Raw genomic sequence first — 17,796 nt, 5'->3', positions numbered from 1 at the left:
AAACCATAACGAAAATTGGTTCATTCAGACTATGAAGGCTGTACATTCTAGCAGCCTACTATTCCATCTTGGTTTGTAAGCATAAGACAAATTCTTCCAAGATTCAGTTCAACCAGGGTTGAAATTGGTTCAGTATTTTAAATTATTCTGACTTCCATAAAATGATGTAATGGTTCAAAAAAAAAGAAATCAAGAAACACAAGCTAAATATGAGTCAAGAGTGTAACACAGTTGCAAAGAAAGCAAACACCATTCTGGGATATATTAGCAGGAGTGACATAAGCAAGATGTAAGAAGTAATTCTTCTGATCTATTCCACACTGAGTGTTGTGTCCAATTTTGGGCTCCACGCTTCAGGAAAAATGTGGACAAATTGGAGAAAGTCCAAAGAATACGACCACAAAAGGTACAAGATCTAGAAATCATGATCTAGGAGGCAAAACTGGGATTGTTTACTCTGGAAAAGATAAAACTAAGAGGTGACAACCATTTTCAAGTACCTAAAAAGTTATTACAAGGAAGAGGGAGAAAAGAAAGTGTTCTCAACGTCTGATGATAGGACAAGAAGCAATGGGCTTAAATCACAGGAAGGGAGGTGTAGGTTGGAAATATTAAAAACATTCTAGCTGTCAAGGTGGTTAAGCACTGGAATAGATTACCTAAGGAGGTTGTGGAATCTCCCATCAATGGAGATTTTTAAAAGTTAGACACCACAGGCCAGAGATGGATCACCAGGGTTAGCCCCTAGAAGACTACCAGTATTTACCTGCTCGTCTGCAGGTATAGCTGCTTGCAGCTCCCAATGGCCACAGATCGCCGTTCCCAACCAGTGGGAGCTGTGGGAACTCGTGTCCTGTTCTGTGCCACTTCCTGAAGCTCTCATTGACTGGGAACAGCAATCCAGCACCAATGGGAACTGTGAGTGGCTGTACCTGCGAACGCACAGGTTAAAATGTGCCAGTGGCCTGCCAGGGGCTAACTCTAGCGAATCACCTGGGGCTTATTAACCACCCTCTGGTCTAGTTTTGCCATGAGTGCAGGGGACTGGACTAGATGACCTTTCAAGGGCCCCTTCTAGTCATATAATTCCATGATCACATTAAACTTTCCTAGCACTCTACCAAGTAATTGGCCAATATTAAAATTAGGGTTGTCTATTAATGCGCATCAACGCCTGCGATTAATGCAGAGCACAATTAATGCATTAATTTTTTAAATGTGTTAATCGCGGGCATTTCTGCAGCGCTGCCCCCTTTGAACGCCGGTAGGGTGTTTCAAACGAGCAGCACAGTGGGAGCCCGGGATCAGCTGGAGTCCCCAGCTGACCCCAAGCTCCCTGCAGCAATGCCCCTTTGAAATGCCATGGCTGCATTTCAAAGGGTCAGCACAAGCAGAGCCCAGGATGAGCTGGGGACTCCAGCTGACCCCAGGCTCCGCATTGCACTGTGCCTTTGAAATGCTGCAGAAGGTTTTCAAAGAGGCACCGCTGCACAGCTGATCCTGGGTTCCCACTGTGCTGCCCCTTTGAAGTGTCACAGCGGCAGCACTGCACAGAGCCTAGCCTCAGCAGGAGACTCCAGCTGACCTCAGGCTCTGCATTGTGCTGCCCCTTCGAAACACTGCGGTGGCATTTCAAAGGGGCAGCACAACTCAGAGCCCAGGGTGACCTGGAGTCTTATTGTTTAATCGTACAATTATCTTTTTTTAAGATTAAAAATTGCAATTAGTTGCGCAATTACTAGACAGCCCTAATTAAAATCCAACCTCACTTTTATAGCCACTAGATTTTCGCCACCTGCATTCGTTTTAGCATATGAATCCTTTGCTCATGAGACCATTTTTCTAAGCATCTTTTGACATCCTAGCAGAGAGCAACCCTGAAAGTCATTACGAATGGAATTCCTTTAGCACATTCATTGTAATTACAGAAACCTTTATACAAGCATCTCCCTTACAAGTTTGGATGCCAGCTCTGCCCTTCCTGCACTTTACTGGACTTCATTTATCTGCTAAGTCATATAAAAACATACATAGCTCACATTACCAGACTTTGTGATACATATTGAGTGTGTGTGGCACAGAGACTGGAAGTGTGTGTGTATATATGAATGACACAGAAATAATGTGGCACAGAGATACAGTGTGTGTATGCTGGCTGAATTTCTGAGATAAGCCATGCTCTGTTTCTCTAAGACCAGAAAAGCTGCCCAGCTCTGCTGTCTCCCCCTTCCCTGGTTCTGAAGAGATGGTGTGTGACAGAGAGAGAGTATGTGCACGTGTATGTACACACGTGTGAGCATGTGCATATGACAGAGAGTGCATGAGCACTAAAATCTTAAAAACGGTTCACTGCCTCTTCAGACAGGCACTCTTCTGAGTCACTAACCATCCATGCTACAGATTGGAGAAGCTCCGCTGTGTGACTCCCACTCCCCAATCCCTGCTCTGCAGAGATGAGGTTCAGGGGCACACCCTGACTTCAGAATTCCCCTCTCCTCTCCACACACATCCCCCCTGCTCTGCTCAGTTAGTGGCAGAATCCTGGGAACAGCTCAGCTGCAGGAGGGAGCAAGGTAAGGGAGGGGCAGCTGAACACACCTGCAAGCATGTACACTCTGCTAGTCAGCTGGACAGGTTGGAGAGAAATGCTTGGCAGGCCAGATCCGGTCTATGGGCCTGATTTTCCCCACCCCTGATCTAGAGGTAGAGGGACTCCCTGTTTGGGTGTATGGGCAATGCAGTGTTCAGCCTCCATGCTGACTCTGTTCTTGGTCTCTGCTGACACTATTAACAAGGGGCTACATAGAGTGATATTAAGTTTTTGTGATATGCATGTCTGGAACTCTACTAGTATCAACAACAACTTTCCACTCAGGCCACAGAAAAGCAATCATAGCTTCCAATTACTACTGACCTGTGACAAGATTTGAAATACAGGCAGTCCCCGGGTTACATGGATCCGACTTACATCGGATCCCTACTTACAAACGGGGTGAGGCAACCCCGCACTAGCTGCTTCCCCCCAGCAGACCAGGGAGACGCGAAGCTAGTTCCCCCCCCCAGCAAACCAGGGAGACTCGGAGCGGCTTTTCTCAGCAGACACCTCAGCTTGAGAATAAAGGACTGAGGAAAGTGAGGTGTGGGAGAATAAAACTGAGCTCTGGAGAAATGTTTGGCTAGAGTTTCCCCTACAATATGTACCAGTTCCGACTTACATACAAATTCAACTTAAGAACAAACCAACAGTCCCTATCTTGTACGTAACCCGGGGACTGCCTGTAGTGACATATTGGTGAAAGATTTTGTAACCTATTAAGAATTTTTACACCATTCAGTGCTCTAATACCCTAATAAATTTGTTAGTCTTTAAGGTGCCACCAGACTCCTTGTTTTTTGTTTTTGTTTTTTGTTTTTTTTGCTGAAATCTACATTCGTTTCATTATATATTTAATATGTGCTCAGCCATTATTTCAGAATAAAATTATACATAACGTTCATGAACTTGCAATAAAATAGAGTGAAATATTTCATTAATTTCAATATGAATACCATTCTGTTGCTGGATCTCATGTTAAGGTATAGTACATGTAAGAGGTATAATCTTACCATTATCTTCATTAGAGAAGTAGATAATATCACTGGAAGAATTGTCACCCTCTTTTAAGGCATAGCTGATAAAAGAAACATGCTATAAGTGAATCAAAGCATTTTACTGCAGAATATAAAACTTACCAGTAGAATTTAATTATAGGTATTTTACTTCAGTAAACAATATTTGATCACATTCCCATAAACTACTAATTATTTTTGAAGAATAATGCTTTAACATTAGCTGAGACAAAGAAACAGCCAGCTGTAGAAGACTCCCCACAAGAACACACTGTTGTAGTAGCATTGCATTACAGAGCAAGGTAGGAAGTATCAGTAATTAACCTGTTTACACATTTAAAGCTAAAAACTAATTTGTTGTTTTAATCTGTTAATATATTAATTACAAGTTTTAACTAAATGCAAATTCTGGTTATCAGAAACCCTTCACCAACAATATGGCAAGAATGACTCTGCTACACTTAAATTAATTATACAGTGGAGGGTAAAACTTGAGCCCCATAGTTTTGGATTAAAAAAACCCTAATACACAAAACTACTGCACATGACTATATCGGGGGGGGGGGGGGGGGGGGGGGGGGAGAACAGTGGGAAGTGTGGGAATTATTTTATTTTATATTGTGACCATTTCTGAACTTGCTAATTCAAAGATTACTGAAGATATTTTTCTTCTTCACAAACAAAGTTAAGAGTTTCAGTTTTATGTGAACCTTCTTTGTGAATCAATTTCTTCATACACAATTCAGCAAAGCAAATATTCTGGATCTAATGCTTCTCTGCATAATTGGGTGTTAATTGCTATTGAAGGTAACAGGCTCTAATTGAAACAATTATTTACAGATGTGGAACATTAACAGCTACATTGTAAACATTTTTCACTACACTAGAGATTGAAAGATGAACTGAAAGACAAATAAAGTGTTAAAGAAGAACTCAATCTGAAATTTGTTACAGACTAGAGTCTTGAAACTACAAATAAGTGCATCATAAAAGAAGCTTTTTTCCCCTCTTCCCAAATTAAGGTTGTGCATTTCTTCAGCATGTAATAACAGAACTAAAGCAGCTAAGGGCAGTGGAAAGAGCCATTTCTTGCACTGTTTAATTAGTATTTAGACATGACTAGGTTGTACACCTGCGTGAAAGTCAACCATGCAGTTTTTCTAGTCATCTGTGTATATTTTCTGCTACAAGGGTTTTGTCCTCTTCAAAATGAGCACCCAAAAACCTAATGATGCTCCAAGATGAGGCAGCAAAATCTGTCAGTGGACTTCTGCACAAATTCCACGCTGGAGTGTCAACCGGTCTTTTGAGGCTTTTGTCAGCTCAGCTGTGGTGCAGGTGAATGGATAAAGTCTCTAAAAGGTAGAGGTTCCACAATGTGGAAAGAGTTAATGAAAAGTTTAATATAGTCCCGGACTGTGTTAGGTTTATAGTGTTATATTTACAGATTCTCTGCTGGTTTCCCAGAGGGGATTGTGGAGGACAATCCATGGAGTGCACCCATCCTTCTTGACCCCGTGCCTAACCACACCTACTTACATCCATATTTGCAACCTGATAGCCTCTTCTTTTCTAAATCCAGAAACAAAGGTGGCTGCTTTCTGCTTTTGTCCCCATTTTGATCTTGGGAGGTGGGAAGAAGATCTATAGTCAAAGCGCTTTGGGGCCATATTAAGATTTGATTATCCCCCATAAGAGATGAGTAACTCCACATTGCTATACATGGGAACTGCTTGTGTCCTGTGACAGAACAATAGGCTCCCAGATCACACTTTGACACTAGGGATGTAGGGGTAAACAGTTACCTGGTAAGCATTGCCCAGCTGGCTTGCTTACTTAGGTAACTAGTTAACCAGCACCCAGCCAGGCTGGAGCAGCACCCATGGTGCAGCACATGTGGAGGGGCTGCTGTAGCCTAGCCAAGCCCACCACACTGTACTGTGGGGCACACAGAATGGGGGCTGCTCCAGCCCAGCTGGGCTCACCATGTCACGCCATGGGAAGGAGCTGCTCTAGTGGCCTCCTGCCCACAACACGCCTTGCTGGCCAATTAACCAGTTAAACATATAGTTTAACTGATTAACATTTTAAATGGGATTTTACATCCCCATTTGACACATTATCAGCAAATCTACAAATCCCATCTTTAGAGGTGGTGAAACTGAAGTACAGAAACATAGAATGAATTTGCCTAGGTCACACACCAAGACTGGAATGGAGGCTAGGGCTACATTTTTTAAAAGTATTTATTTGATGTAGGCTCTTAACTCCTTCAAATGTGATGTGGAGCAATTCTGGCATCCACTGGAAGTCTCACTGAAAAAAAAAAAAATCAATGGTCCCTGGGTTACTAAATCACAAAGTATGTCCACACAGCCCATGGAAAACAAACCAGCAACAAGCCTTCCAGCCAGGATCAAGATTCAAGTTTACTGGGTTTGTGCTAATACAGTACTCTAAAATAGCTGAGTAGACATCTCTAGACTCCAGGCTGTGCAGCAACGTCAAAAGTGCTGCTTACACAGCTATTTTTGGAGTGCTAGAGTGAATCCCACAATCCCAAGTGATCTGAAACAAGTTCACTGGCATGGGCTATGTAGAGATACCTCAGGTGCTTTTGAAAAATGTACTCTATGCCTCTTGGTGCATGGTACCAGGACCTAACCACTGAACCATGCATAGGGTTATCAAGTCTTGCAAGTAAATCTGAGACATTTAGGTGAAGTGTTAGTAAATAGAACAAGCCTTTCTACTTCCTTTTAAAATGAATCTAATTTCAAGGCTACCATGTACCTTAAGATCTTTGTCTTTATCATTTTTCTAAAAACAATCCAGTAAATTTTATATCACCTCACAAGTGAGAAAGCGAACTGCCTATGGTACACTGCTGGATCTGAAGGCTGTAAATGAGTACATCTATTAGCACCAACCTTGTGTAAACATCTTAATGCGCTCATTTCCAAGACAAAGATGAATGATGAACCCATGTTCTGGACCATCTGTGATTCTGTACTTCAGCAGTTTGTGTGGACTGTCTTGGTCTTCTACCAAGTGACTTGCTGGTGATCAAGAAGCCGCAGTGTCCAATCAGAAAGCTTCTCAGTGTTGAGACCCTTGTTTACCACTAATTGTAGCATCCCATTGTCCAGGGGATTGATCTGGATCTTCATCATCTGGGGTTGATGAGGCTCCAGGAGGGTGTCAGAAAAAAAAAATGTAGAAGTCTGTGTGGGTGCTATCAGCCACAGTAAAAGAGAAGTTATCCTGGCTGGTTTCTGTGCCATCATGTCTATAGCTGATCAGATTCTCATTCAAGTCTAGTTTGGTGAAGCTAGTCACAGGATAGCTGCTGTTACATAAAATCTGGCCATGGATAGGGACTTGGGTGACTGTGAAATGGAGCAAATGGTCAGGGGAGTCCCAGTCTTCCACAGTCAACTCAAAGGGAGTAATCAGTTTGGTCTTCCCTTCAGCAGCCACCAGATCATTGATCGTTAGAACTGGCTTTTTATTGTCCATACTAGTAATGGAAACCTTGAAGGTGCAGAAGACTGGATTATAGCCATCTGTCACTTCAAACTCGAAGCTGTCCATCTTCATCTCATCCTCTGCAGTGGAGAGGTAGTAAATCTTATTGCTAGCAAGCTGGAGCTGAGAGAAGGAAGCAACGGGCACCCCAGGACTGTCTGAGCTCGCTAAATGCCGTTGGCTTAGGGCCTGGGTGATACTGAGGTGTAGGTTTTCATCAGGGCTGTTAATGTCACTAGTGCTAAGCAGGTCAGTTGTGAGCTTCACCTTTCTACCCTCTCTCAGGCTACGTCTAGACTGCAAGCCTCTTTCGAAAAAGCAAGCTGCTTTTTCGAAAGAGAGCACCCAGGCAGTCTGGATGCTCTCTTTCGAAAAAGCCCTGTTTGCATTCAAGAACACCTTTTTTTGAAAGAGCACTTTCAAAAAAAGGCGTTCTTCCTCGTGAAATGAGGAGTACTGCCGTCGAAAGAAAAGCCACGTTCTTTAGATTTAATTTTGAAAGAACGCGGCTGTAGTCTAGACGCAGGTGAAGTTTTTTCGAAAAAGGCTACTTTTTTCGAAAAAACCGTGCAGTCTAGACACAGCCTCAGATAATCACCTCAGGGAAGACCACAACCATGCTGCTGATAGATACTTTTTATATCATTATCAAGGGGTTAATGCCATCAGTAACATCAAATTTAGCTAGGTCACGGACAACTTGGACAGCATGAACATAACAGATATAACCCTGGTCTATATCATCCTGGGTGAAGTTCATGTCCACTAACAGCTCCGTTTGCTCACAGGCTGAAGGAGGCCCTGCCTAGATGCCAAGCATATGATGTACGTGAGGTTCTTGTCCTCTGAATCTATGACTGTGGCTTTAAGGTCTCTGTTAGAGATTGGTGAGTCCATGGTGAGTCCAAGGTCATCACTATCTCCAGCCCATCATTGATAGTCATCCTACAGGTCTCATCATGATCAGCACTTTCTGCTCCATTGTGTACTGGCCATTGCTTAGCTGGATTTTGAAGCTGTTCTCCTTAACTTCAAAGTCATCATGCTTATACACAATATTGGAGGCCTCCTGGATCTCCTCCAGTGTGAAGTTGCAGTTGGGTACAGGTGCCAGTTAACAGCTGCTGCACAATTCACCCATGGTTGGGGGCACGGGGAAAACACTGATAAAGAAGTGCAAATGGTCTGGAGGAAGATCAGCATCTGTGCTATTGAGAATTGGGCATGTCAATAACCAGAATCATCCCCTCCAGCACCACAAACTCCAGCAAAAACAGCTCAGGCTTTTCATTGTTGGGAGGGATGATGAGACTGGGGAATAAGTGGTGTAGAGAAACATTGATGCCATAAGAGCAGCAGAAAGTGACTCTGTCCTCTAAGGGCTCCATGGCCTTGTGGATGCTCTGAACATAGCTGATATGTCCCAAGTGAACATCTTTGATGAGAAGGCACTGATGGCTGTGTCACCCCTAGACTTTTCAGACTCAGAGGCTGGAGAGATTCTCTAGGTATCCAGAAGTGATGGTGCACAAAATGTTATCCATGGCCATATTCACATCCAGGTCTTGCTGGGTCAGAGCTTTCTTCCCTCCCTCTGAGACAATGAACAACTCTGGCTTCTCCATCCCTTCAGGTGCAATGCTATCCACAGGGAGCACAGTAACAGACATGTGCATGCCAAGCACTGTACTGCCTTCCATCACCCACTCATAGGAAAGGTCAGACTGAAAGGCTGTGTCTACACTGGGCCACTTATTCCGGAAAATCAGCCGCTTTTCCGGAATAAGCTGCGAGCTGTCTACACTGGCCCTTGAATTTCCAGAAAAGCAACGACGCTCTACTGTACAAAATCAGCCACTATTCCGGAAAAGCTACGCTGCTCCCACTCAGGCATAAGTACTTATTTCGGAACACTGTTCCAGAAAAAGGGCCAGTGTAGACAGCACAGTAGTCTTTTCCGGAAAAAAGCCCCGATCGTCATTTTCGCGATCGGGGCTCTTTTCCGGAAAAGCGCGTCTACAGTAGCCACAGGTGCTTTTCCGGAAAAAGGGCTTTTCCGGAAAAGCAGCCTGCCAATGTAGACGCTCTTTTTCCGGAAATACTTATAACGAAAGCTATTCTGTTTTAAGCATTTCCGGAAATTCATGCCAGTGTAGACACAGCCAAAGAGTCATACCTCTTCTGCAGGCCAAGCTCTCCACCCTGTGAGCATAGACTGCTGTCCCACTGAGAAAGTTCTTGCTGGCACTCAATTTACCAGAATGTCACCCAGCTGAAGGAGTAGAGGGGAGGGTCCTTCACAACGAAAGTCAGTGCCAGATCATTGGTATGTTCATCTGTGCCCTGGATAAAGGAAGTAGTGAGCTCAAGGACACCATTTTCTAGCACATCAATAGAGGGTCCCACCAGTCCATTGCCACCATGTAGAGCGATGCTGGGCTTTTTCTCATCCACTGGCTACATAGTGATCCTAACAGTGATTGGCACGGAGTGGCTCATCACTCACTTCCACTTGATAGGAGTCACTGGTGGATTCATCACCACTGTGCTGGTAGGATATACGCCCACTGGCAAAATCATCTAGCAAGAAAGATTCAGCCTGGACCATCAGCCCCTCCCGGTAGCACAGGTGGCCGTGCTGGAGTGCCTTGTTTAAGATGAAGACAATTTGGTCTGTGTTTGTGGCATCCAACTGATTAGCGCTTAGAAAAAAAGCTGCTCTGCTCAAGAACAGTGAAGCCTGTGCTGGTGACCTGGGGTGGCTGATGGTTCACTGGCTGCAGGAAGAGAGTGAAGGTTCCTGGCACACAGTTGCTCCTGGAGTCCTCTAGGCTGTAGTTAAATTCCACCACCCTTGGGGTGATACCCAGCTCCTCGGGATGCTACTTTGTGATGGTTCACCTGGACTTGGATGAACTGAGTAACGGACACCAGAGGGTTCTGCCAGCACATTCTCCCCAAGCAGCACAGGGTGGTTCTCATCTATGTCTGTTGGGGGGTGAAAGCAGGGTGTATTTCAACTCGCTGTCATCCGTGTCCAGGTCAGTGGAGCACAGGTAGCGCTTTCTGAAGATTGTCATCCGTAGGCTGGAGCCTGGATACAGTTCTGGGGGCAAATTCCTCCCCGCCCCGCCCCGCCCGCAGGGGCTGCGCCGGGGCAGGGGAGGCTGGAGACCAGCAAGTGGGGATGGCGGGGGGGGGCTCTCCCGGTCCGCGGCACGTCAGGCGTGAGGGCGGGGAGCACGAACCGAGCCCCTCGGCCACCAGCAGCGCCGCGACGTCCAGCGAGGAGCCCTGTTCTCCGCGCCGCCAGGGGAAGTATCCGGCTCCGCGCCGGTGTATAGGCAAAAAGCAAAACCTCTCTGTTTTTGTGACCGTCACAGACTCTGTCATACATACATGACATTCGGTACAACTGCTCAGGAATTGCTACCTTTGCGAATTGCTACCTTTGCTGGCTGGTTGCAAATTCAGAGGAACTGTGTTTTTTGGTAGAAAAATCTCTCAATTTGCTACCTCCTGGCTAATGGACTCAGGGGATGCTGGTGTTTTGCCTTGGGCGGGGGCCTTTTGCTCCTGGTCCATGGGTCCGGCGGATCCCGCCCCTAGTCGCTGCTGTAGCCGGAGTCCAGGGGGCGCCCGAGAGCGGGCAGCGGCCTCGGGCAAGCCCAGCAGGTGGAGGTCCAGGGGCGGGCCGAGCCCCAGCCGTTCCCCCAGCTCCAGCGGCCGGAGGCGCGGGCTGTCTAGCCGGGGCTGGGGGCGCCGTGGTGGGTGCCGGGCGCGAAGCGGCAGGGAGAAGGCGCTGGGGCGGGTCGAGCCCGGCTCTTCGCTCTGCAGCGCCGCCAGCTCGCAGCTCTCTGCCCGGCGGCGCGCGGGTCGCCAAGTCCCGGGCCACCCGCAGCCCCCTGCCGGCCACCAGCAGCCCGGGGGCGCCGCCGCCCCGAGCCCCGCAGGGGGGGCAGGAGGAGGGGAAGTGGCCCCGCGTCCAGCTGCTGCGCTTCTCGCCCCGCCGCCAGGCTGCACAGCGACACCGGCCCGCAGCGCCAGGTGGCCGGCTCAGGCCTCTAGCTATAGTCCCCCGACTTACCACTGGGGCGGCTCCTTCCACGTGCTCCGGCGCCTCCCCTCCCAACAGCTGCCTGCGGAGTTCGGTGCGCTCTGTTCTGCACCAGCCAGCCTAACAGACCACCCGGGGACCCAGCGCCCGCCCTGCAGCCTAGAGGAGAAAACAACCCCTGCACAAAGTAACCCAGGCCCCGGGAGAGGGGGACGTGGAAACCACCTTTCTCGCTTCTCATTTTTCTCACTGCAGGGAGCCACTTTTCTTTGCTGGGAGTGTAGCGACTTCAGCTGCCTAGCGCTCCAGTCCCAGCGCTAGTGATCCCGATTTAATGTGCAGCTTCTCCCCCTCCCCTTCCATTTATTCTCTAACTATTAATCTGACTCTCACCTCACTGAACGTGGTTTGTCAAACTCTAGGAACCACCACTTCCTTGGCTCAGTATTAACTCAGCCTCTGAATGCTGTTTAAATCCAATGTATGTGTCTTCACACAGGTGTCAATGAGAGCAGCTGGGGGCTTTTCATCTCATCTTCAATCAGCTAACTTATGTAGTTGTTCTATAGTACAACTAATACCAAGGGCTTCTTACATAATTCTTCTCAGCTGTGGATCTGAAGCTTGTGAAGTGCTGTCCAAACTGTGACCTACTTAAAATCACTTATGACCATAAACTCATCTTTCTTCAACTCTTCAAAAGTTTTTAGGGGGCAATTCCCAAGCAATATTTTTTAAAAAACTCCTGTTACTATTAACACTCTTCCATCCCGCATACTATACCTCTATAGCATTAGGAAGAGACTAGGAAAGCTAGAGACAGCAATTTACTAAATGGCAACTCTCACAGATAACAAAGCACTTTTCTAAGCAAATGCAACAATAATGAAACTATTGCCTTTTTTTTGTAACTAACAAATAAACAAAAATCACTATGAATGCAATGAACAACAAAACCATTTAGTGATCACAAGTTATCTTAATATTGTGTACTCAGTTTTGCTTAAATTATTACAATTGAAATACTGTAAAATCACATTTACTTTTTATGCATTATTCTGTTTTACTGTTTGCAGTTTGGATAGTGAAAATAACCTGGCCTGTTTTATATTTACAGTGAAGTTTCTTGTTAATTTTAACTCCTCACTTCTGTAGTAGCTCAATGCTAGGGTTGCAGAGAGGGAAAAGAAATGAAGACTTAGTTCTTTTAAAACATTATAACAACTAGCTTTTTGATGAGATTTGTCTCAACACTATTCTGCTAAGGGAACAAGATTATAAAATACTTGTATCAGTACATTTCCTTTTTATAATATCCTCTTAAGAACTTGAAAAGAAAAGCCAATTCCATGTATTTTCTTAATGTTTGCCTTGCTACTGCTTCCATTTATATCAATTGGTAGTTTGCCATTGTCTATAATGAGATCAAGATCAGTTCCTTTACTCTTTTTGTGTTTTAAAAACATTTTTGTTTATTTTGTGTGGTTTTGTTTTTCTTTTGCACCATGAAAGCTTTCAAAACACTGTTTTCTAATGTTTCTGTTCGCAGTAGAGGGCACACTAGGGCTATGTCTACACTGGCGGCTTCTTGTGCAAGAACATCTTGCGCAAGGATTCTTGTGCAAGAAAACGTCCACACTGCCATGTGCAAGCTGTGCTTTTGTGCAAGAGCGCCCATGGCAGTGTGGACGCTCTCTTGCGCAAGAAAGCTCCGATAGCCATTTTAGCCATAGGGCTTTCTTGTGCAAGAAACCCCTGCCGAGCGTCCACACTGCCCTCTTGCGCAAGAACCCCTGCGCAAGCGGGCTTACACCTGTTAAAAAAAGAGCATAGCTCTTGCGCAAGAAGCCCTCTCTTACCATGCCGTACTATAAATCTTCTTCCGCAAGAAAGGGTGGGCAGTGTGGACGCTCTGTGGATTCTTGTGCAAGAACCCGCCAGTGTAGACATAGCCCAGGAGACCAGATACCATTTTTATCCAGAGCTTTATATACATTTAACTGCTATTAATTTTTAAAATTGTCAATGGTGATTTAAGAGTCAAGACTTTCCCTCTCAGATATAACATTTTAAAGTACAGTAGGATAAGCTATAGTTCTATGTACTCCTTGGCCACATTGTTTGGAGTTAAGATTAAAGCATGGTTGAGAAAACTATATACCATCACTGGAGATTTTTAAGAACTGGCTGGGGTGGGCAGAAGGTGCCCTAGCCCCACCCCTTCAGGGGCCAAGAGCAGTTCCCCTTTGCAGGGTGCACTGGTAAGTCCCATCATCTACTTTCACCCTAATACCAATATTTGTATAAAATTATTTTATAGAACTAACTTCTTTTGGCAAGATAGACAAGCTTTGAATTTTACACCTGAATAAGATTGATAATGAAGATTGAATGAAGAATGCTATACAAAGTGGGGGTCATTCTGCTCACCCTAATCTCATAAGTAGCTCCGCCTAGGTCAGTAAGTCTACGTTAGTGTTTCTTAAACTTTTTAAGACCGAGGAATGCCAAGGATTTTTTGTTGAGCAAAAAGGGCCGGGGGAAAGTTATTAAGCAAAAAAAAAAAAAAAAAAAAAAAAAAATGGCCATTTTGAATTCTGTTGTTCTCTGCAGCACACCTCCAACTGCCTCATGGCTTGTGCGCTGCGGAACACAGTTTAACACTGGTCTACTTGCTTGAATGAGGTTAGCGGTACTTGGCTATTATGTCAACTAGTCATCGTATAACCTGTGTTTCAAGCAGTATATATTGTGTGATTGGGGAATGTGTGTAGAATATAGATTGGACAAGCATTAAGGGGAAAAAAGCATGTAAAAGGTCTGACATCACTATGTTGCTCCAGCTGTGCATCCAGGCCTGCCAATGGGGTTTGGAGGAGAGGAAAGGGAGAAGTTGCTCCAGGGCTTGGCAAATCAAAAGAGCCTGTGGTTCACAGCAGCAGAGCACTGTGAGGCCATACAGTCCAAAAAATAAAATGTAGAAGAGACGTGTAATAAAAATGTTGTCATGGGGTGGGAAAATTCTAGAGCCCAAGCTTCAGCCAGAACCCAAAAGTCTACACACTATAGTGAAACAGCTCTGCAGCCTGAGTCCCAGAGGCATGAGTCAGTTGGCATGGGCCAGCCACTGGTTCTTCTTTGCTGTGTAGACACACCTGGAGACTCCATACACAAAGCAGGCCCTGTGGTAAGTGTACAGCCTTGCTTTGTTAGCATCCTCTTTTCCCTTGAGTGGAGGACACCGTGGCTATGTCTACACTCGCGGCTTCTTGGCAAGTATGGCTGTTCTTGCGCAAGAATCTGCAGAGCGTCCACACTGCCCGCCCACTCTTGCGCAAGAAAATTTACAGTACGGCGTGGTAAGAGAGGGCTCCTTACACAAGAGCTATGCTCTTTTTTAACAGGTGTAAGCCCTCTTGCGCAGGAGCTCTTGCGCAAGAGGGCAGTGTGGATGCTCGGCAGAGATTTCTTGCGCAAGAAAGCCCTATGGCTAAAATGGCCACCAGAGCTTTCTTGCGCAAGAGAGTGTCCACACTGCCATGAGCGCTATTGCACAAAAGCACAGCTCGCACATGGCAGTGTGGACGTTTTCTTCCGCAAGATGTACTTGCGCAAGAAGCTGCGAGTGTAGACATAGCCTGTGGGTGCATGCTAGGCAAATACTCTCAGCTGACTTAATCGTTTGACCCACTACCAGCTTGAAAACATGAGCTGCATTTTACATGTGGAACTCCTCCATTCTCACCTTTATTGCTGATGAAAATCTGTGACTTGTCCCCACAATTACTATGCATCCTAATCCTCTTTTCCTAGTTACTGAGTTTCCCCATCTTTCCTTAAGGACATATTCTTGTCATACAAACCTTCCACCCAGCTTTCAAATGATACACCCAGATGTGCTATATAGGTTAGATATTTGACAGAAACCAGCAAACTTTAGCTCTCATAGGTCCTGCAATTTCTAGCACTAACCCTGGTCTTGTATCATCAGATTTGGAAGTGTTCCTAACATCTGAAATCTGAAATGCACAGGCATTAGAGAACCCAATTTTTAAAAAGTATATTGTGGTCATGTTTCAAATGTATAGAATTAAGCATGCTTCCCAGCAGATACCTACATTTTTTAGTAAACTGCTAGGCTACGTCTACACTGGCCCCTTCTTCGGAATAGCCATGCTAATTTAGAACTTTGGAATAGGGAAATGCGCGGGGGATTTAAATATCCTCCACGGGATTTAAATAAACATGGCCGCTGTTTTTTTTCTGGCTTGGGGAAAAGCCGGAAAAGAGCGTCCAGACTGGCGCGATCCTCCAGAATAAAGCCCTATTCCGGAGGATCTCTTATTCCTACTTGAAGTAGGAATAAAGTAGGAATAAAGCCCTATTCCGGAGGATCTCTTATTCCTACTTGAAGTAGGAATAAGAGATCCTCCGGAATAGGGCTTTATTCTGGAGGATCGCGCCAGTCTGGACGCTCTTTTCCGGCTTTTCCCCAAGCCGGAAAAAAAGCGGCGGCCATGTTTATTTAAATCCCGCGGGGGATATTTAAATCCCACGCACATTTCCCTATTCCAAAGTTCTAAATTAGCATGGCTATTCCGAAGAAGGGGCCAGTGTAGACACAGCCCTAGTGTTTAACCTATTAAGACCCCATCCTACAATGGCTTACATTTAACTTTACATCAGGGCTGTGTCTAGACTGGCAAGTTTTTCTGCAAAATCAGCTGCTTTTGCGGAAAAACTTGCCAGCTGTCTACACTGGCTGCTTGAATTTCCGCAAAAGCACTGACTTCCTACTGTAAGAAATCAGTGCTTTTTGCGGAAATACTATGCTGCTCCCATTCAGGCAACAAAACTTTTTCACAAAAGGGCCTGTGTAGACAGCTGAGATTTGTTTTCCGCAAAAAAGTGCTTTTGCGGAAAAGCGTCCGTGCTGATCTAGATGCTCTGTTCCGAAAATGCTTTTAACGGACAACTTTTCCGTTAAAAGCATTTCCGGAAAATCATTCCAGTCTAGACGTAGCCCATATGGGTAGCTCATTGTATTTACTGGTACTACTTACATCTTTACAGATTAGGGACTTTTCAATGCCATTCACATTGTATCCACTAAATGCTGTGGATTACATGGTTTACTTAAAGAGGTGACTTGGTTGGGCAATATAATGAAAATAATGCACTTTTACTGGCTTTATCAGAGGAGATCAAACATTTTACACAGCGTCCTTATAAGGTAAATAATGAGAGCATTGTCTCATTTTTAAAGACAGAGAAACTTAGACATGAAAAAGCAAGGTGACTTGCACAGAATCACACATCAAATACGAGCTACAGGACTAGAACACAGGTCTCCACACTTACAGACCTGTGTTCTAACTATTAGATATCACAGCTTCACATGCAAGGCCTATGTCACTTGAAATATAGAAGTCAAAATATTTCCCCATCTCCTGGAAGTCATCTTCCAGTGTACCAAGTCAAAGAAAGTCACCACATTTGGCTGCAGCAACAAAAGAAAATGAAAGAGTTAAAAGGGTATTTTAATGTAACTGTGATCTTTCTTTAATATATGGCAAGCAATGTATTTAAAATTGTCTGCATATCCAGTATATACTTCACTTATGTTATATTTCAAATTCTTAAAAGTACTGCATTTACTGCTGGATAAAGCAGGCACAGTTCCATTAAGTTGCAAAGGGGTGTGCCCACATACTAGATTTGAATTTAATTTATAGGAGTTTGGCCTATGAGATTTAAATAGTGTGGGAGCTACATTATATGCTTCTCGATTCAGTAAAAAAAATCTTGCCAGTTCACTTGTGTGTATTGCGTGCGGTTAGGACATATTTATCATGTGAAGTTATCTCACTGGATATGAATGAAAGAAAGATTATGTAAAACAGATGTCTTGTGTCATAGGTCAGGCACCTACATGCAGAACGCTTGCTTCATATGTAGCTTGATTGTAAGGTGAGTGTCTGAGAGTAAGCTGGAGTAGATCTGCAGGATGTGATTCAATGTGTATGGAATTCTGGTAGTGTAGAATTATAAGAGAATGCTTCTAAAATCCCCCCTGCCATGTTCTATACTAGGGGCAGCTATTGATACTTACCAAGTGTAATGCCTTTTTTAGCAATAGTTTTGCAACTTACAAGATACAGTTTGTGGATACAATCTTGATATTGAAAATGACCAACTACTGTTCAACGTTTAGAGGGCTCTAGTCTAGGGTTGCCAGCTGGTTTTAACAAAAGTACCGGACACACTTAACATCTACATTACATCTTAATTAGAAAACACCGGACATTTATATTTTCTCATTTATATTTTCTCAATTTGTTTCTTGAACAGAAAGCTCAAATACTGGACTGTCTGGTTCAAAACCGGACACACGGCAATTCTACTCTAGTCACTTAAAAAAAAAAGCCTCTGTATCTGCTGTCACACACAACTTTTATAGGTTTCTTTAACTCTGCAGCTGCAGAGGACAAATACAGTTCAGAAGCTTTTATCTGAAGTTCCCTGTGGAATGCCCTAGTAGGCATTTCATGCCATTCCCTTCCCCTACTATGGCATCTGTAGCTCCACTGAGTTTGATTGAC

The 17,796-nt window shown here is 44.7% G+C and overlaps 1 protein-coding gene across 1 annotated transcript in view; it reads right to left on the bottom strand.

Moving 5' to 3' along the window:
- Positions 1 to 17,796, bottom strand: part of FREM3 (FRAS1 related extracellular matrix 3) — a 63,305-nt gene that overhangs the window by 39,580 nt on the left and 5,929 nt on the right. Inside the window, 22 exon segments of the mRNA XM_075929189.1 lie at positions 3,607 to 3,671; positions 4,448 to 4,511; positions 6,540 to 6,658; positions 6,660 to 6,719; positions 6,721 to 6,821; positions 6,823 to 7,434; positions 7,718 to 7,911; positions 7,914 to 8,052; positions 8,055 to 8,098; positions 8,101 to 8,362; positions 8,364 to 8,581; positions 8,584 to 8,636; positions 8,638 to 8,861; positions 9,286 to 9,341; positions 9,344 to 9,379; positions 9,382 to 9,421; positions 9,424 to 9,634; positions 9,636 to 9,850; positions 9,852 to 10,011; positions 10,013 to 10,078; positions 10,080 to 10,135; positions 10,137 to 10,304. Coding sequence (XP_075785304.1) covers positions 3,607 to 3,671; positions 4,448 to 4,511; positions 6,540 to 6,658; positions 6,660 to 6,719; positions 6,721 to 6,821; positions 6,823 to 7,434; positions 7,718 to 7,911; positions 7,914 to 8,052; positions 8,055 to 8,098; positions 8,101 to 8,362; positions 8,364 to 8,581; positions 8,584 to 8,636; positions 8,638 to 8,861; positions 9,286 to 9,341; positions 9,344 to 9,379; positions 9,382 to 9,421; positions 9,424 to 9,634; positions 9,636 to 9,850; positions 9,852 to 10,011; positions 10,013 to 10,078; positions 10,080 to 10,135; positions 10,137 to 10,304 — 3,163 coding nt within the window.

This window comes from Pelodiscus sinensis, chromosome 5 (assembly GCF_049634645.1).
Source record: "Pelodiscus sinensis isolate JC-2024 chromosome 5, ASM4963464v1, whole genome shotgun sequence".
In the NCBI taxonomy this organism is placed as follows: Eukaryota; Metazoa; Chordata; order Testudines; family Trionychidae; genus Pelodiscus; species Pelodiscus sinensis.
The sequence above is the reverse complement of the archived record's forward strand: the minus strand, read 5'-3'. Positions and strand labels throughout refer to the sequence as shown.